Source organism: Kogia breviceps, chromosome 7 (assembly GCF_026419965.1).
Source record: "Kogia breviceps isolate mKogBre1 chromosome 7, mKogBre1 haplotype 1, whole genome shotgun sequence".
NCBI lineage: Eukaryota > Metazoa > Chordata > Mammalia > Artiodactyla > Physeteridae > Kogia > Kogia breviceps.
Genome location: NC_081316.1, coordinates 112,156,098 through 112,170,472, shown reverse-complemented (window position 1 = coordinate 112,170,472; position 14,375 = coordinate 112,156,098). Strand labels below are relative to the sequence as shown.

The 14,375-nt window shown below is 54.9% G+C and overlaps 2 protein-coding genes across 3 annotated transcripts; one reads left to right on the top strand and one right to left on the bottom strand.

The window, feature by feature from the left end:
• Window positions 1-28: 28 nt before the first annotated feature.
• On the top strand, window positions 29-5,137 carry VSIG2 (V-set and immunoglobulin domain containing 2). Its single transcript, XM_059070356.2, has 7 exons — window positions 29-637; window positions 1,008-1,171; window positions 1,740-1,947; window positions 2,753-2,911; window positions 3,887-4,006; window positions 4,118-4,262; window positions 4,953-5,137. Exons 1-7 carry the CDS (start codon window positions 229-231, stop codon window positions 5,083-5,085), a joined length of 1,338 nt encoding a protein of 445 aa, XP_058926339.2. The 5' UTR covers window positions 29-228; the 3' UTR covers window positions 5,086-5,137.
• Window positions 5,138-5,400: 263 nt separating this feature from the next.
• On the bottom strand, window positions 5,401-14,001 carry NRGN (neurogranin). Of its 2 annotated transcripts, none has more exons than XM_059070353.2 (5): window positions 13,915-14,001; window positions 12,410-12,570; window positions 6,833-7,059; window positions 6,602-6,619; window positions 5,401-6,195 (listed from the first exon to the last, which is right to left on the bottom strand). In XM_059070353.2, the coding sequence occupies exons 2-3, from the start codon at window positions 12,422-12,424 to the stop codon at window positions 6,838-6,840; spliced, it is 237 nt and encodes a 78-aa protein (XP_058926336.1). In that variant the 5' UTR covers window positions 12,425-12,570; window positions 13,915-14,001; the 3' UTR covers window positions 5,401-6,195; window positions 6,602-6,619; window positions 6,833-6,837. The 2 variants fall into 2 exon arrangements, with proteins under 2 accessions (XP_058926336.1, XP_066895322.1); XM_067039221.1 differs by lacking the exon at window positions 13,915-14,001 and adding an exon at window positions 13,462-13,486.
• Between the last annotated feature and the right edge of the window lie 374 nt (window positions 14,002-14,375).

Here is a 14,375-nt window from a genome sequence, read left to right as displayed (position 1 = left end):
GGCTCTGGGAGGGGGGAGGGCTTGTAGTTTCCATGGAGACTCCTGCCTCAGCAAGTGGTGATAAAGGTGCCCAAGAAGGGATCTCAGAGGAGTAACTTGGAAGAGGGGCTGAGGGTCTCAGAAGGAACAAGACTCTGAAGGGGGTGGTAGGGCCTTGGCCTGGGGCTCGAGCTCGCAGTGTGAGACTCCAGAGTGGTGACGGCATTTGCCAGCTCCCAGGTTATCAGAATGCCTCCCTCTCCCTCCTGGGTCCCTCTTTCCCTACAGAGCACCAGTCCTGATCCCTCTCCTGCCCTGAGGTGCCCACCCCAGGCCCAGCCCTTTCCCCAGGACCTGACTACTTCAGAGATTGGGGGGAAGGGGACAAAAGAAGGGAGGAGGGCTAGAATGATTCTCGTACTGGAGCCTGGAGGAGGGAGGAGCGCTTCCTTGCCTGAGGGCCAGGCCTCTCCCCTTGTTTGCTCTGAGATAGCCAGTCTCGCTGGGGCCTGGCACCAGGAGGCTGCCCTGTGGGCACTCGCTACCTTCTCCCAGAGCCAGACACCCAGACGGACCAAGAGCCGGCAGGACGCGGCCATGGCCTGGCTCCAGGGGCCCTTCCTCTGCGGGGCCCTGCTGCGCTGGGTCTGCTTGAGCGGTGAGGAGGGGGCCAGCGGACGGTGGTGGGAGGGGGCGGGGGAGAAGACGTCGAAGGCCCCGGGGAGGGTAGAGGACAGAGGAGGCCGCTGGGCCAGCAGACAAGTTGGGCCTCTCGGGAGGGTGTAACCACCACCCGACTTTTGTTTTCCTTCCCTCCCCCCCACAAGCACACCCTCAGACCGGGCCCAGTCTTGGCCCTTTCGGGTCCTTTCACCCAAAAAGCCGGTGGCGTGTGGGCTCCTCCCTCCTGGAAACCTCAGGTTTCAGGAAGGGAGGGATGGAGCGGAGGGAGTTGAGCCCCAGGGGAAGAAGGGCACCCCGGCCGGGTCATCTGAGCGCTTCTCCCGCCGGCCTCTCGGCCACTCCAGCCCCCGGGCTGGCCGTGGAGGTGAAGGTGCCCACCGAGCCCCTGAGCGCGCCGGCGGGCAGGACCGCCGAGCTGACGTGCAGCTACAGCACATCGGTGGGAGACAACTTCGCCCTGGAGTGGAGCTTCGTGCAGCCTGGGAGGCCCGTCTCCTCGTCCCAACCCGTGAGCTGAGGGCACCCGCGCGGAATGGGGGGCCCTCCTGCCTTTGGCGGGCTTGGCCAGGAGAGGCAGGAACAGGAGACCCACCCAGCGAGGAGGGCACATTTGTGGATCAGTATGCTTGGATGAAAAAGATCTTTCTAGATCTTCTTAGGAACGCAGTCTCCGTGAGGCTATATCGTGCGTACAGCCCTGTGTATCCAACCGCCTCCCCCAGAGTTCCTCCATGCAACCCCCATACGTTAGTGCCACTGCAGTGTCAGTTCCTAAACTCACCAAGGCTAAGCTGTTGTGATTAAAAGCAGGATAAAAATGCTGCCCCCTCCGGGAATATTTGCTTCCCCTCCCCCCAGATTGAGAGCATGCTTAGCAGAAAGGAATGACTCTGGTTCATTCAGCACCTGGGAAGGGATGGTATTTGGCGACAGATAGACCTTCCCGGTTCTGGCTGCAGAGTGTCAGCTTCCCTGGCTGCTATAAGGGAGGGGCTTCTAATACCCGTGCCGAGGAAGGACTACAGAGTTGATGCCAGGTGGCAAAAAGCACGTATGTGTCTTCTGCTTCCCCCCAGATCCTGTACTTCACCAATGGCCAGCTGTATCCAACTGGTTCTAAGGCAGAGAGGGCCAGCCTGCTTCAGAACCCCCCCACAGGAGGAGTGGCCACCCTGAAACTGACTGACGTCCACCCCTCGGACACTGGAACCTACCTCTGCCATGTTAACAACCCGCCAGATTTCTACACCAATGGGTTGGGGTTAATCAACCTTACTGTGCTGGGTGAGGCAGGCTGGGGACCCACCAGCCACCCACATAACCTGAAAGATTGCACTGGCCCTGCTAAATCCTCCCCGATCCTGATTTCCAGCCCAAGGGCACAAGTGCACTGGGGACCCCGAAGGAAAAGCCCCCCGTCCCAAAGTCCTCCAATCCCACCCCTGCTCCACCCCCCACAAAGAACGCCTCCTCCCTCAGTCGCTAGTGAGGGCTCGGGAGAAAGCCCTTCCCACAGATAGGGATCTGAGTCATGCCCCCAACAGCTCCATCTTTGGGGGAACCTCCCATTTGTAGCTAGGTTCCTGTCCCTCTCTAGGTCAGTAGCAGAGAGGGGGAGTGCCCATTAAAGGAAAAAGGGCCCCTATCACTAAGCACTAACTTTGTGTTCAGAGCACCCACCTCACCCCAAACTAGAGCCTGCTTGGAGATGAGCAAACAGAAGAAACTATTAAAGGGGCTGGAGGTGTTTAGATGGAAAAGAGAAGACTTAGGAGGTGGTATATGACAGCTGCATATATCTGAAGGGCTGTCCTAGGGAGGAGAGATTTTTTTTTCATTTCTCTTTGTGGGTCCAGAGGGCTGGTATTGGGACCAACTGGGATACCATACTAACACAGATTTTGGTTCAACGTGAAAAAGAACTTCCTAACAATCAGAATTTCCAGTAGCGGAAATCATTTCCCTGGGGTGCAGTGGTATGTGAATAGAGGTGGACCGCTACGAGGTAGGAGGTATTGAAGCAGGAAACCTAGCACTTCATGGGGGTGGGGTCAGAAGATGGCTAAGGTACTTCCTGTGATTTTTGCAGTGCCCCCCAGTAGCCCCTCGTGCAGTCAGAGTGGTCAGACCTCTGTGGGGGGCTCTGCTGCATTGAGATGCAGCTCTTCCGAGGGAGCCCCCAGGCCGGTGTACAACTGGATCCGCCTTGGATCTTCTCCTACACCACCTCCTGGCAGCATGTTGCAAGGTAAGGGCCCACGCCATCCAGGAAGAAGGGACTCAGAGCCTGGGTAAATCTGACCTCGAAACTCCACACACCCACAGTACAAGTTCCAAGCTTGCAGGTATGAGACACACTGCTCTACCTTTCCCCTGCTTCTTCCTTGGCTCCCGTTATTGTTCCCTCCTGTCTTCCTGTACAGTCTGTGGCTGCATGGTCCCTGGGGCATTACTCAAGCTAAACGTACTTCTGATATCCTGGAAGAGAGTGGAAGGCAGGGGCATTCTGTGATTCCCACTTGCCTATTTTGGGGGTCAGGGTTCCTTTTAGATTTCTTGAGGGTCATGAATCATTTCCAAACTTCCTAGAGAGGCAGCCGAGGCCAAGTGGCATGGACTCTGCCATGCCAGAATCATTTAGCCAGTTTCTTCAAGGAACCATGTGACTGTCTAAGAGCCTTGGCTTCTCAGCCTCCTCATGCTGGCTCCAGTGCCCTGGCTCTCCTCCCAGCCCCAGCAAACCCCTTTATCAATCCATAGAGTCCCCCAGATCACCTCCCAATGTGTGCTCTTCCTTCTAAAGGGCAGGTAAGCAGCTTAGAAGAGCACTTGGGTCAGCTTAGAGACACCCAGAGGGCACAGTTTCCAGCAATCAAGCCCTTTTCCCCCCAACCAAGAACCTGACATCAGCCAGTAGACACCCCACCCCGATTCCATTGTGGTTTCTGAGCCCTTCGTGTGTGTGCTGTCTCCCCCTTCCCTGAAAAGGCAGCGTGTAGCGTAGTGTGGGAAGAGCACAGAAGTTGCAGTGGTTTTGACACTTTCCTCTCTGGGTCACCTTGGACAATTACTTTCCTTCTCTGAGCCAGTTTCCCCACTAATAGAATGAGGTTAGTCCCTTCCTGGCAGGATTATTGTAAGAATGAAATGAAATATGCTTCTGTCATCGTATAGCTCACTGTGAGTTGAATGAGTGATGGAACACTTCCTCTTTACCCTCTAGATGAGGTGTCCGGCCGGCTCATCCTCACCAATCTCTCCCTGGCTTCCTCGGGCACCTACCGCTGTGTGGCCACCAACCAGATGGGCAGCGCATCCTGTGAGCTGACCCTCTCTGTGACTGGTAGGGGATGCTGGGCAAAGGCTGGGCTGGCAGGCCTGGGTTGGGCGTCTGCATGAAGCTCTCTGCGGCACCAAGGCAGGTCTGCAGCTCTGAGGATCCTGTGTCTCCTAGAGCCTTCCAAAGGCCGAGTGGCTGGGGCTGTGATCGGGGTGCTGCTGGGCCTGCTCTTCCTGTCAGTTGCTGTGTTCTGCCTGATGAGGTTCCAGAAAGACAGGAGGAAGAAGCCCAAGGAGACATACGGGGGGAGTGACCTACGGTGAGCAGGAGGGCTGAGGGCTGGTGCCGAGTGGGAAGAAGGGGCTTGGGTTAAGAGTTGGTGACTTCAGCTCTCAAACTCCGACACCTTTAGGGGGGGTTTCAGGGCGCGGGGTGCTGCTCAGCCCTGGGCTTTTGTGGCAGGAGTGGCAGCACAGCCCGCGTAGTTGAGCGTGTGAGCGAAGTGTGCAGGGTGGAGGGCTTGGTTCATGAGCTGCCCTCACCCTCCTCACACTTAGAAGAATTTTTACTTTTCACTATTTAAGGCCTTTTATATACATCGACAGGATGTGGAGGCCAGGAGTTGTTTGTCCTGAGCACTCAGCTGAGTTTAGTTCTTGTGTGGGGGGCAGTAAGGAAAGGAGAGGCAAAAGCCGCCTGTCATCAACTTTAGCTGTCAGTCTTGGGGTCCAGAATCAGAGCAATATTTCTCCCTGCGTGGTCCTCAGATTACTCGAACAGAAGTCACCAGGAGCTTGTTAAAAGTTCAGATTCAAGCCACTTCCTATTCCTCCTGAAGCAGTGTGTGTGTGTGTGTGTGTTGGGGGTGACGGGGCCTGAAATCTTCATTTCAACCAAAGTTGCACCATGATTCCTATGCAGAGTGAAAATTAGAAGTCCCTGGGTTAGAGGATGACGGTGCTCTGAGGGGCGCCTCCAGCCTTCACTAAGAATTGCCTGTGTTTATCAGGGAGGATGCCACCGCACCTGGGCTTTCTGAGCAAACTTCTGTGAGGGCCGATTCTAACAATGGGCTCCTGGAGAGGCCCCCATCTGCCAGCACTGTGACAACCACCAAGTCTAAGCTCCCTATGGTTATCTGATTTCTCTCCCGATCCCTGAGGGAATATCAAGAATTAAAGCCGTTGGGTACCATATTGTCTCCTTCTTTCTGCCGGTATAGCAAATTCCTCTAGGCGGCCCAAAGAGTGTTACCGATAAGGGAAGGAGCGGGCTTGAAGTCCCAGAGGGATGCTGTAGGCGGGAAGTCTAGCTGGTTCCGAAGGTACGTTCTAACCTAGCTTCCTCTCCTCCCTTCCCCCTTTTCACCTCCACTTTTTGGTTCGGTCAAAGGAGATTGTTCAAATTTCGAACGGTGGCCTTGTGCACCCAAACTCCCTCCCCCCTGGCACCCTCTGAACACTTGGACATTCCTCTTTATTGTTCACATTCCAACCCAGCACGGTCACATGCACACACGGAGATAAAAACCCTCCCGGCCACAGCCCCAGGAGCCCGTAGGGGCGGGGCCAGCAGGAGCAGGGGCGGGGCCGCGGAAGACTCCTCCTACCGAGCCTCCCCCGCACTCGGCCTTTGCAGAAACAAGCAGAGAGCTGGAGAGGCGGCTCTCGGGGTGCGCTGGGGAGACGGGAGGGCAGATTACAGGCAGGTGTGGGGTTGGGGTGTGAAATGGGGACTTCCGATCACAGCAAGGGGTGTCCGACACCATAAAAACCCTCCTCCCCTATCCAAAGTTCTGGGACTAAGCTGGGACGTGAACAGCGCAGAGAGGCACGGCACCCCCTTTAGCTGCGCAGAGATCGAAAGGACTTTTTTTTTGGAGTGTTTTTGGGCAACGCTTAGGGCGCCCTCCGCAGAGCGCGAAGGGAAGCGCACCGAGGCTGCGGAGGCAGAGCAGCATGCTGGGTGCGGGGAGAGGGTGGGCGAGAAGCGAAAGAAGGAAGATTTGGGAGCGCGGAGACTGGGGCTAGGGTCGGAAGGAAGGGCGAACGGGGACCATACTAGACTGGAGAACTAACTAAAAGGGCATGGCCTTAGTGAGTCCTCGACGGAGTCTGCCTCGGTGAGGGAGTCTCTGAGGACGCAGAGAGGGCTCCTGAAGCTGGCAGGTTGGTGGGAAGGAGTGGATCACAAACACGGCAGGGAAGTCTCGTCACTGCGAAGGGGACGTGGCATCCATCTCTCTTCGGGAACTGAGGAGAGAGAAGGTCTGAGCACCTGCCCTCTTCCCGTACTTCCTCTCCGCCCTCCTTCCTGAACCGGGAACCAGGGCGGGGAGCACCAGGGAGCCTCGGTCACCCGGAACTGCCCACCCGGAGTCGCTGAGCCGAAATGAGCCCGCGGCCGGTACGTGTGAGACGCCGGGTGTTTATGGCCCCCGGCCGGGCTGGTCAAACGCGGGTGACTGGGTATCTGTGTCGGTCCAGGAGCGTCCCCGTCGCGGTCTCAGGTGTCTCCAAGTGTCAGAAAGCGTGCAGGCGCAGGTGCATTTTCCCCGGCTGGGAGGAGGTGAGGGCGGGCGGAGGGAAGGGCTGGGGGTTTGGGCCTTTCCTCCCGCTCAGGGGTCCCACCCCGCTGCTTCGAGGTCGTATTCATTACCTTCGAAAATGCTCAGTTCTTCGGTCCGGGGCGGGGCAGCAGGCCGGGTGGAGAGAGAGAAACAGGTGAGCGCTCCAACCCGCGGCATCCTCAGCCTCCTCCCACCCACCTTGACTTCCCGTCCTTGACTCCTTCCACACTCCTCTCCACCCCCCAGCCGCCCTTAGTCTTCCTTGCTCCTTCGGAGGAGGGGGTCCGGGGTGGGGAAGGAGAGCCTGCGGCCCGCCTCACCTGGCCTAGTCTCCGCTGGGGCCGCCGCCCGCGCCTCCCCGGGAGCCCCCAGCTCCGCCAGGACCCCCGGGGCCCGGGCCCTTCCGGCCGCGCTCTCCGCTCTTTATCTTCTTCCGCGCCATGTGGCCCCGGAAACTCGCCTGGATTTTGGCAGCGGCCGCGTTGGCACCCGGATCGTCCAGCGGGATGTCTAGAATGTCGTCGTCTGGCTTGGAGCAGGCGCTCTCCTGGGGGGCGGGGGGGTCCTTGTGGGGTGACCGGGCCGAGGCCCCCCGAGGGTGGGGTAGGAGGAGAGTGTTGGGGGATTGAGACGAGGGAGACGCGGGAGTGGGAAGTGCAGAGAAGGGCTAAGGCAGGGCCCGTGTGTGTGTGTGTGTGTGTGTGTGTGTGTGTGTGTGTGTGTGTGTGTGTGTGTGTGTGTGTGTGTGTGTGTGTGTGTGTGTGTGTCTCCTGGGCAGCGGCAGGCAAAAAGGAAGGTTCAGAGTCAGGTGGACACGGTTGTGTTCCCAACTCAGGAAAGAGAAGTGCACGGTAGATGGGATACAAGACAGCCGGGTAGCCCTGAGTGAGCGAAGGCCCCTTGCCACCAGCCGAGTTAGGGGAGCTGCCCAGCTGACTGGAGGGTGGGTTTGGAGGAGCAAAGTAAACCACAGCAGGGACTCCTGGATGTGGCTGCCTTTCCCCCTGTCCTCAGGGGGTGCCTTCAGCTCAGAAGGGTCCCTTCTGAGTCCAGGATTCCCTGGGAGAGGGTTCAGAAGAATCAGCAGGCCCGTCCCTTCGCTGAGTCAAATCACACCAGAGCTCAAAGCTGGAATTAGGGTGAAGCTGGGGCTTACCCCTCAGCGACGCAGCCTCCCTCCACCCCGGGCTAGAGGCCAGAGACTGTTTTCCCATTGCCTCTCCATTTTGCACTGCTCCTCAGGATGTACTCAAACACAGAAGAGAGGAGATGGTCTGGAAGAAGCTACAGAGAAAGGCTTCACTCGGAAAAAGGACAAAAGGAAAACAGCAGGAGCAAGAAGCCCTTTCCTGATGTGCTCAAGAGAAAGAAAAGAATTATGACAATAGCTACCATTTAAGCACTGCCCTTGTTCCCGGTACAGCATTACAGAGTTTTACAGATGTTATTTTATTTAGTCTTGGCAACAACTCTATGACGTACCTTTTATTGTTATCCCAGTTTACCCCTGATAAAACTGATTAGAGCGTTGAAACCATACCTGAGGTCATACAGGTAGTTATCAGTGGACCAAAGAGTCAATCCTCTGTATGTCAGAGTCCAGAGTATATTTTTAACCCCTACTCCGCAGGTAAGCAAAGGCAGTCAAGAAAAGGAAGCAAGCTCTACCACTTGCTAACTGAGTGGTCTTGAGCAATTTTTCTAATCTTCTCCTAACTCAGTTCCTTCAACTGAGATCAGATAATATCTACCTCTGGGTTGTGGGGAAGAATAAACAATGTGATATGCAGAAAGCTTCTGGCACGATCTTGTTGGTCGATTAATGGTAGCTATGATGATTCCTTTAAATGATAGTGAGTTGATGTGAAAGAGCTGTTTTTGTAGGCTAAAGTGGTCATATAAAAACAATTTCATAGGGATCAACCTAAAAATAATGAGACCCACCCACAGGCTCCAGGTTTCTGTTTCTCCAGCAGCCTGCCCTAGCTGAGAATAGAAAGGGTTAGGGAATTGATGGGACTGATTTCAGAGGCGAGGCCCTGGAACGGAGAGGGCCTCAGCGCCCCCGCCCCCAGCCTGCTTCTGGCTTAGCGTCACTCACAGTGATGACGTGGGGTATAGGAAGCAGAGGGTACTGTGGACTTAGAAGGGCATTTCTTCTTTGAACTGACCCTCTGGCTTCTAGGAATTTGCTTTTTTTTTGGCCCGAGGACTTCCACTACTTTCCCTGTGCTTTGCTTCTCCGCAGAGGTCTCACGCAGTAGTAGTAATTCAGTTCTATTCCTTTCCCCTTGTTCCATCCCCTGTCCGGTTCACAGAATCGGCACGGGTGGGCGTGGGGCCTCAGTGATCACTGCCCCAGCCGGGTCCTGTCCTAGGAGGCACAGATTTACATCCCAGATGCGCTAAGCCCAGGTTTACAAATGGCTTCCTCTCATTATGGTTCCCAAGGCTGTCTTCATTTCCTGGGCTTCAGAGTTCTTCAGTCTGTGCTCAAGATGTCCACGACCGATTTAACTTCGGTTCAAAGGAGTTATCAAGGGCCGGTGTGGTTGTCCAGGGCTCTGACACACTCTTTTCGTCCTTCCTGGGTCTAGTGCTCGCCCCCTGACATCTTATTCCCCACTTAGAAACAGAAACAACCCTTTCTGGATGCGTGATTCTCAGAGCTCAAGCCTTTCTTGGGATGTCTCAGGGAATAGGGACGCTTCTTCTCAAAAGAGGACACGATCAAGAAGATATTCCTGAGCCCCTCTCCTGGGCCAGCAGCTGTGGAGGTTGAGCGGAGGAAGGGGTACCTTCCCCCAAACATGCTAAGGCCCACCTGCGGTCACCACCCACCCCAGCTGGATCCAGGATGGAACAACAGGCAGAGCCACCCCCAGCACGCTGCTCCTCCCCGGGATCAGCCCCCCTCTCCCTCCAGCTGAATTCTCAGGGCAGAGCTGGACGGACAGTAAAAGGAATCCAGGAAGGGGCATGGTGCCTGCGTCGGTGCCTTCCAAAGCCAAGATCTGACGGTGAGTGCCTGAGAGCTCTGCATGAACTGGGGGGTTTGTAGGCGGGGGAGGGGGAGGTAGACAGTGGTGGGCAAAACACGAGCCATGGCTTCTGGTCCCAAATGGTCCCATCACTTCACCTCTGAGGGTCTCAATATCTTCAGCCACAACTAGAACTTGGCCTAGATGAATAAATTCTCCTTCAGCTCCCAAATCCTAAAAGCTTTAAGAATGATCCCTGCCTACCGCTTGTTATATGCTGGGCCCTGTGTTAAGCGCTTTGCACACATTACCTCATTTAATTCCCATTTGACAGGTAAAGACACATCCTCAGAGACATTTTGTAACTTACCCAAGGTCACAGAGCTGACAAATAGTGATGGGATTCAGAAACCTGTGCTGTTAACCACGATCTCAGGGCAGGTAATTATTTCTATGAGTTCAGCTGGACCAAGTCAACTAGACTAAGCCAAAAATGGGTCCAAAAAATGTTTCTTTGCCTTTTTATAGTAAGTGAATTCAGGAAAGTCAGATATAAAGTCAGACTATGTAAATTGGCAACTGGTACATCTGAATCAACAGCTCTTGCTCTTAAAAAAAAAAAAAAAGCGGATATGTTTTCTTCTTCTCATTTCTGTTTGAGCCTCCTTACAAAGGAGAAAGAAGAAAATAAAGCAGGACTAAGTGTTGCCCAAACACCAGGTTGGATGGTCAGCAAGGAGAGCCCCAGAATGGAAGGTGAAGAGGGACCGGTGCCCACCCCCCAGATGTGCTCGGCTCTCTATGCACGTCCCAGCTGCTTCACAGCACTGAGCCCAGCCCCCCACAGAATGGGGTTGGGTAGGAAGATTCTCAGTGCCAGCCCTGCCCCTACGCTCTGCCCCGTTACCTCTTCTTGGCCGCCACGCCACCCCTCCCCTCCCCCGGGCTGTCTCTTGCTCAGTTCTTTAGCCCTGCAGACCCAGGACAGGGCCTGAAAGGGGAAGGCTCCTGTGTAGAGAATGTGCTGGAGGAGGTGACCCAGGGTGCTGGACCACTGGGATAACTGTGCATTTGCCTCTTCTGTACTGTTTGGGTGGGCAGCTTCTCCTTTTTTTAGGGGACACTTATTCCAACCATGTCTACCAATCCCTCAGTATGGCCTTGTGGGCACCCAGGAGCACGGTCCAGGGCAGACCAGAGCCGACAGGCAGGGACCCGACATCCTACTCTAGTTAGTCCTGCAGGTACCAGGGGAGACAAGTTACACTCCTTCCCTGGCTTCTTGGAGTCTTTGCTCTCTCACCTCCTTCCACTGACCATTCTTCCTACCTTCCCTTCCCCATCATTCTTACCATCTTAGCAGCATTTCCTCTCCCTTACATGTGTATCCAGAACCCACCATCCATTTATTTTCTCTCTTTTGTAAACTACTGTTGGAAGTGAGGAGCCCAGGAACCTCCATTAAGAGCCCTTTCCTCCTTTCACAACCAAAAACTGCTTCCTGGGCAATAACAAACAGAGGAGAAAGCCTGGAAGAAAATATGTTATTAGAGCTTTCTCCAGTGGGTGGGATTGTAGATGATCGATGTTTCTTTTTTATACTTTTCTTTAGTTTTTAAATTTTTCTGTTATGACCATATTACCTTTATAATGAGGAAATATAGTAAATGTTTATAGGAGACGTTAAATTACAGCTATTGGAATCAGACAAGGCTAGTGTCCCACCTCCACACTTAGAAGCAGTGCCTCCTGGGGCAAATCATTTAATCTTTCTCAACGTCAGTTTGCACATCTGTAAAATGGGAAAAATATCTCCTTCACAGGGTTGTTGTGATGACTAAACGTGGTAAGCATTCACAAATTGACAACTATTATTTGTACTAATAAGAGTTAAACATCATAACAACAACCACAACCACTTGTCCCTAAGTTCTTTCTGCCTCTTGGTACCCAGACATAGGGAGGTCTCACCTCTCCTAAACTGGTCTATTCTTTCCTTCCAAACCTCACTTTTTTTCCTTTTCTAAGCAGGCAAAGTCATAACCTCTTGTATCATTAGCTGGGTTGACCAAACGGCTGAGAATACAAGACTTTGGAGTAGGACTTTCTCCATATGTAGGGGCTAAAAAAAATAAATAAAAATATCAAATAACTGAACAAATAAACTGTATACATGCATGATCACTGCACTCCTCGACTGTGCCAGCAGCCTGGTCCTGTACCAGGCGCTTTCATACCAGAGTACTTTAACAGCAACCCGCTTTGGCATTAGGTCTCCGTGTGGGCGCTGACAAATTGCAGACACTTCCTTCCCTCGCCAGCAGGGCTCTCTCGCGGTCACTTCACCCAGCCCCCTCCAGGGCTAGAAGGCGTTGGAGGTCTGGCCAATCCCTCCCCAGAACCACACGGACTAGGCTCTTCGCTACTAAGCTAACCAATAATAATTGACTATCTCACCCGGCGCTGTACAGGGTGCGAGGGTCAGGAGAGTCAACCTGGCAGCCCACAGACGGCGGCGGCAGTGGGATGGGGAATGGGGTGGGGGACGAAAGCCAGGGGAAAGGAGTCGCGGGAGCTTTGCTAGGCGACGGTTTCCAGCGTCTCTCTGGGGGAAGTTCCTCTTCTCGTCTAACCTGCAGCTACCCTGTTGCAGAGCCTTGCAGAGCTCCCAGACCAACCTAGACCGCCTGGCGGATGGGCGCCCAGACGCCCCCACGAGTTGGGGGACATTCTTCCTAGGGCTTTCAAGTCAGGCGGGCGCCTTCCACCACCCACCACCCACGTCTCAGCAGGCACCCTTATTGCTGCTATGTCTTCTGCACCCACTTCCATCCCTCACTCGCCCTCCAGGGGCTTCTCGGGTGCCCCTTCCCCCAGGCCAAGCTGAGTGCCCGTCCCCCAGACCCTCTAACTTACGGTGCAGCAGTCCATGCTGGTGTTGGGGGCCCTTGGCTGGGACGGAGGCTGGCGCAGGGGGTCGGTGCGGTGCCGGGTGGGGACTCTGGGGCAGTGGGGAGGCAGCCGACCGGGGCCAAACCAGCCGCTCAGCTCTCGGGTCCTCTCTCCCGCGCTCGGCCCTGCGGGAGAAAGTAACCTGAGCCCTGCGGTCGAGAAGCCAATCAGGAGAAGCCTTCGGCAGGGTGGGCGGGGAGATTGGAGGGGGACCACGCCCCCTCTCGGCTCCCTCCGGCTCGCTCCCCCTCCTGCCCCAACCCCTCCGCCTACACACTTCCATCCATTCCTCCTACACACCCCATCCTCCCAAACTCACCGCCCCTGCTGCCGAGGCGGCAGACTGCCAGGCAGATGTATGCTGGCGCAGGCAGAAGGAGGACCCCGACATCCCGGCACAAATACACCCGCATCTGTGCACAGCACCCCTCCCACCTACATAGAGGAAAGCATGCACCCCTCACCCACCTCCCCACACTTCCACAACCTAGCTATAGAGTCCCAAATATGGCTCTCTCTACCTTCCCTCCCCCTCAGTCCTCAAAGAAATGCCCCCTAAGTCGTATCGTCATCAATCTGCTGTGGAATGGAGAAGGTGGGCACACATAAACACAAAAGCTCACGCCTGAGCCCCACATGCCCATATATGATGCTCTCCAGGCTCACTAAAACGTGCACTTCTTCAGCATGCAGACACTACAGACACAGCCTGCAGAAATAACTACACAGACCCTGTACACACACTGAGCAGATACATGCAGACTCCGTGATGTGCACACACACGTATACACATCCACAGGCGATCACACTACCTGAAATGTCTGCATTACATATCTATCTATCCATCCATCTATCTAAATGCCCTGCACTAAACAGACAAAATCATACATGCACAACACCCATTGTATGTATTTATATATGGACATGGACACTCTTCCTTCCCACTCGCTGAACCACACTCTCCCTAACCTCTTAATCTACTGTTTCTGAATACGACAAAAACTGACCACTCTCACCCTTGCACCTGGGAGGAAAAAAAATACTCTCAACCCAGTATAGGGAAATATCAGAAGTCATCCGTTCTTTAGGTCCATGATGCAGGAAGGACGTGGGCTTTGTGAGAGGCCTGGGAAGGGGAGACAGGGGAGGAGCCTCGTGGAGGAGCAGCCTGCCACTTTCGTGGTCGCCAGCCTCCCCAAACCAGTCAGGGTACGAGAGCTGGCAGTGTGGCATGTTAGTGAAGAGAATGGGCCACCTCTGAGAAAACTAGAAAGTCTTTCTCAGCTGAGGTCCCAGAGGAGGGAAGGAAGAAAGGAAGGCTGCCCTTCAGGCCTGTTGACTGAAGCAGAGGGAGGAGGGGGAAAAAGGCCCTGTGGCTCTGGTCGGGACAGGGGATCCTGCAACAGCACTGCTGTGAACCAACTGCCCCTGGCCAGTCCTAGCACGGCTGTCACACGCTTCCTTCTTACCTGAATATTTGGGCCACGGGCTTTGCTTGCCAAAGGGAAGATGAGCGGGAGGGAAATTCCAGTGGCCACTCTGGCTGGGGACAGAGTTAGCCAGCTTGGGGCCCCAGGCTGAGCTGGATGCTGGCTGGGATTCTAGAGCTTGGGGTGTAGGGGTGTCTCTCCCAGCATGTTTGGGACCCACCCACCCCTGTAACTGAAAATCTGTTCCCCAATCTGTCTCTGGCACATCCTCCATCCCCCCACCTCCACCAAATGACAGGATGTCCTAGGAACTCGAGCCCTTGCCTAAGTGATGCGCATGTCTAGGGCCTTGGTTTGTGCCATTTCCCCGTTGGATTTCATCTCCAGATTCCAGAGAGAGGGAAGGAGGACGCTGGGGGCAGACTGGATATCAGGCTTGGACTCCGTGCTTTTCTCTTCCCAAATTAGAGCTGAGGAATTCAGGGTTTAGTGAGTTTGCA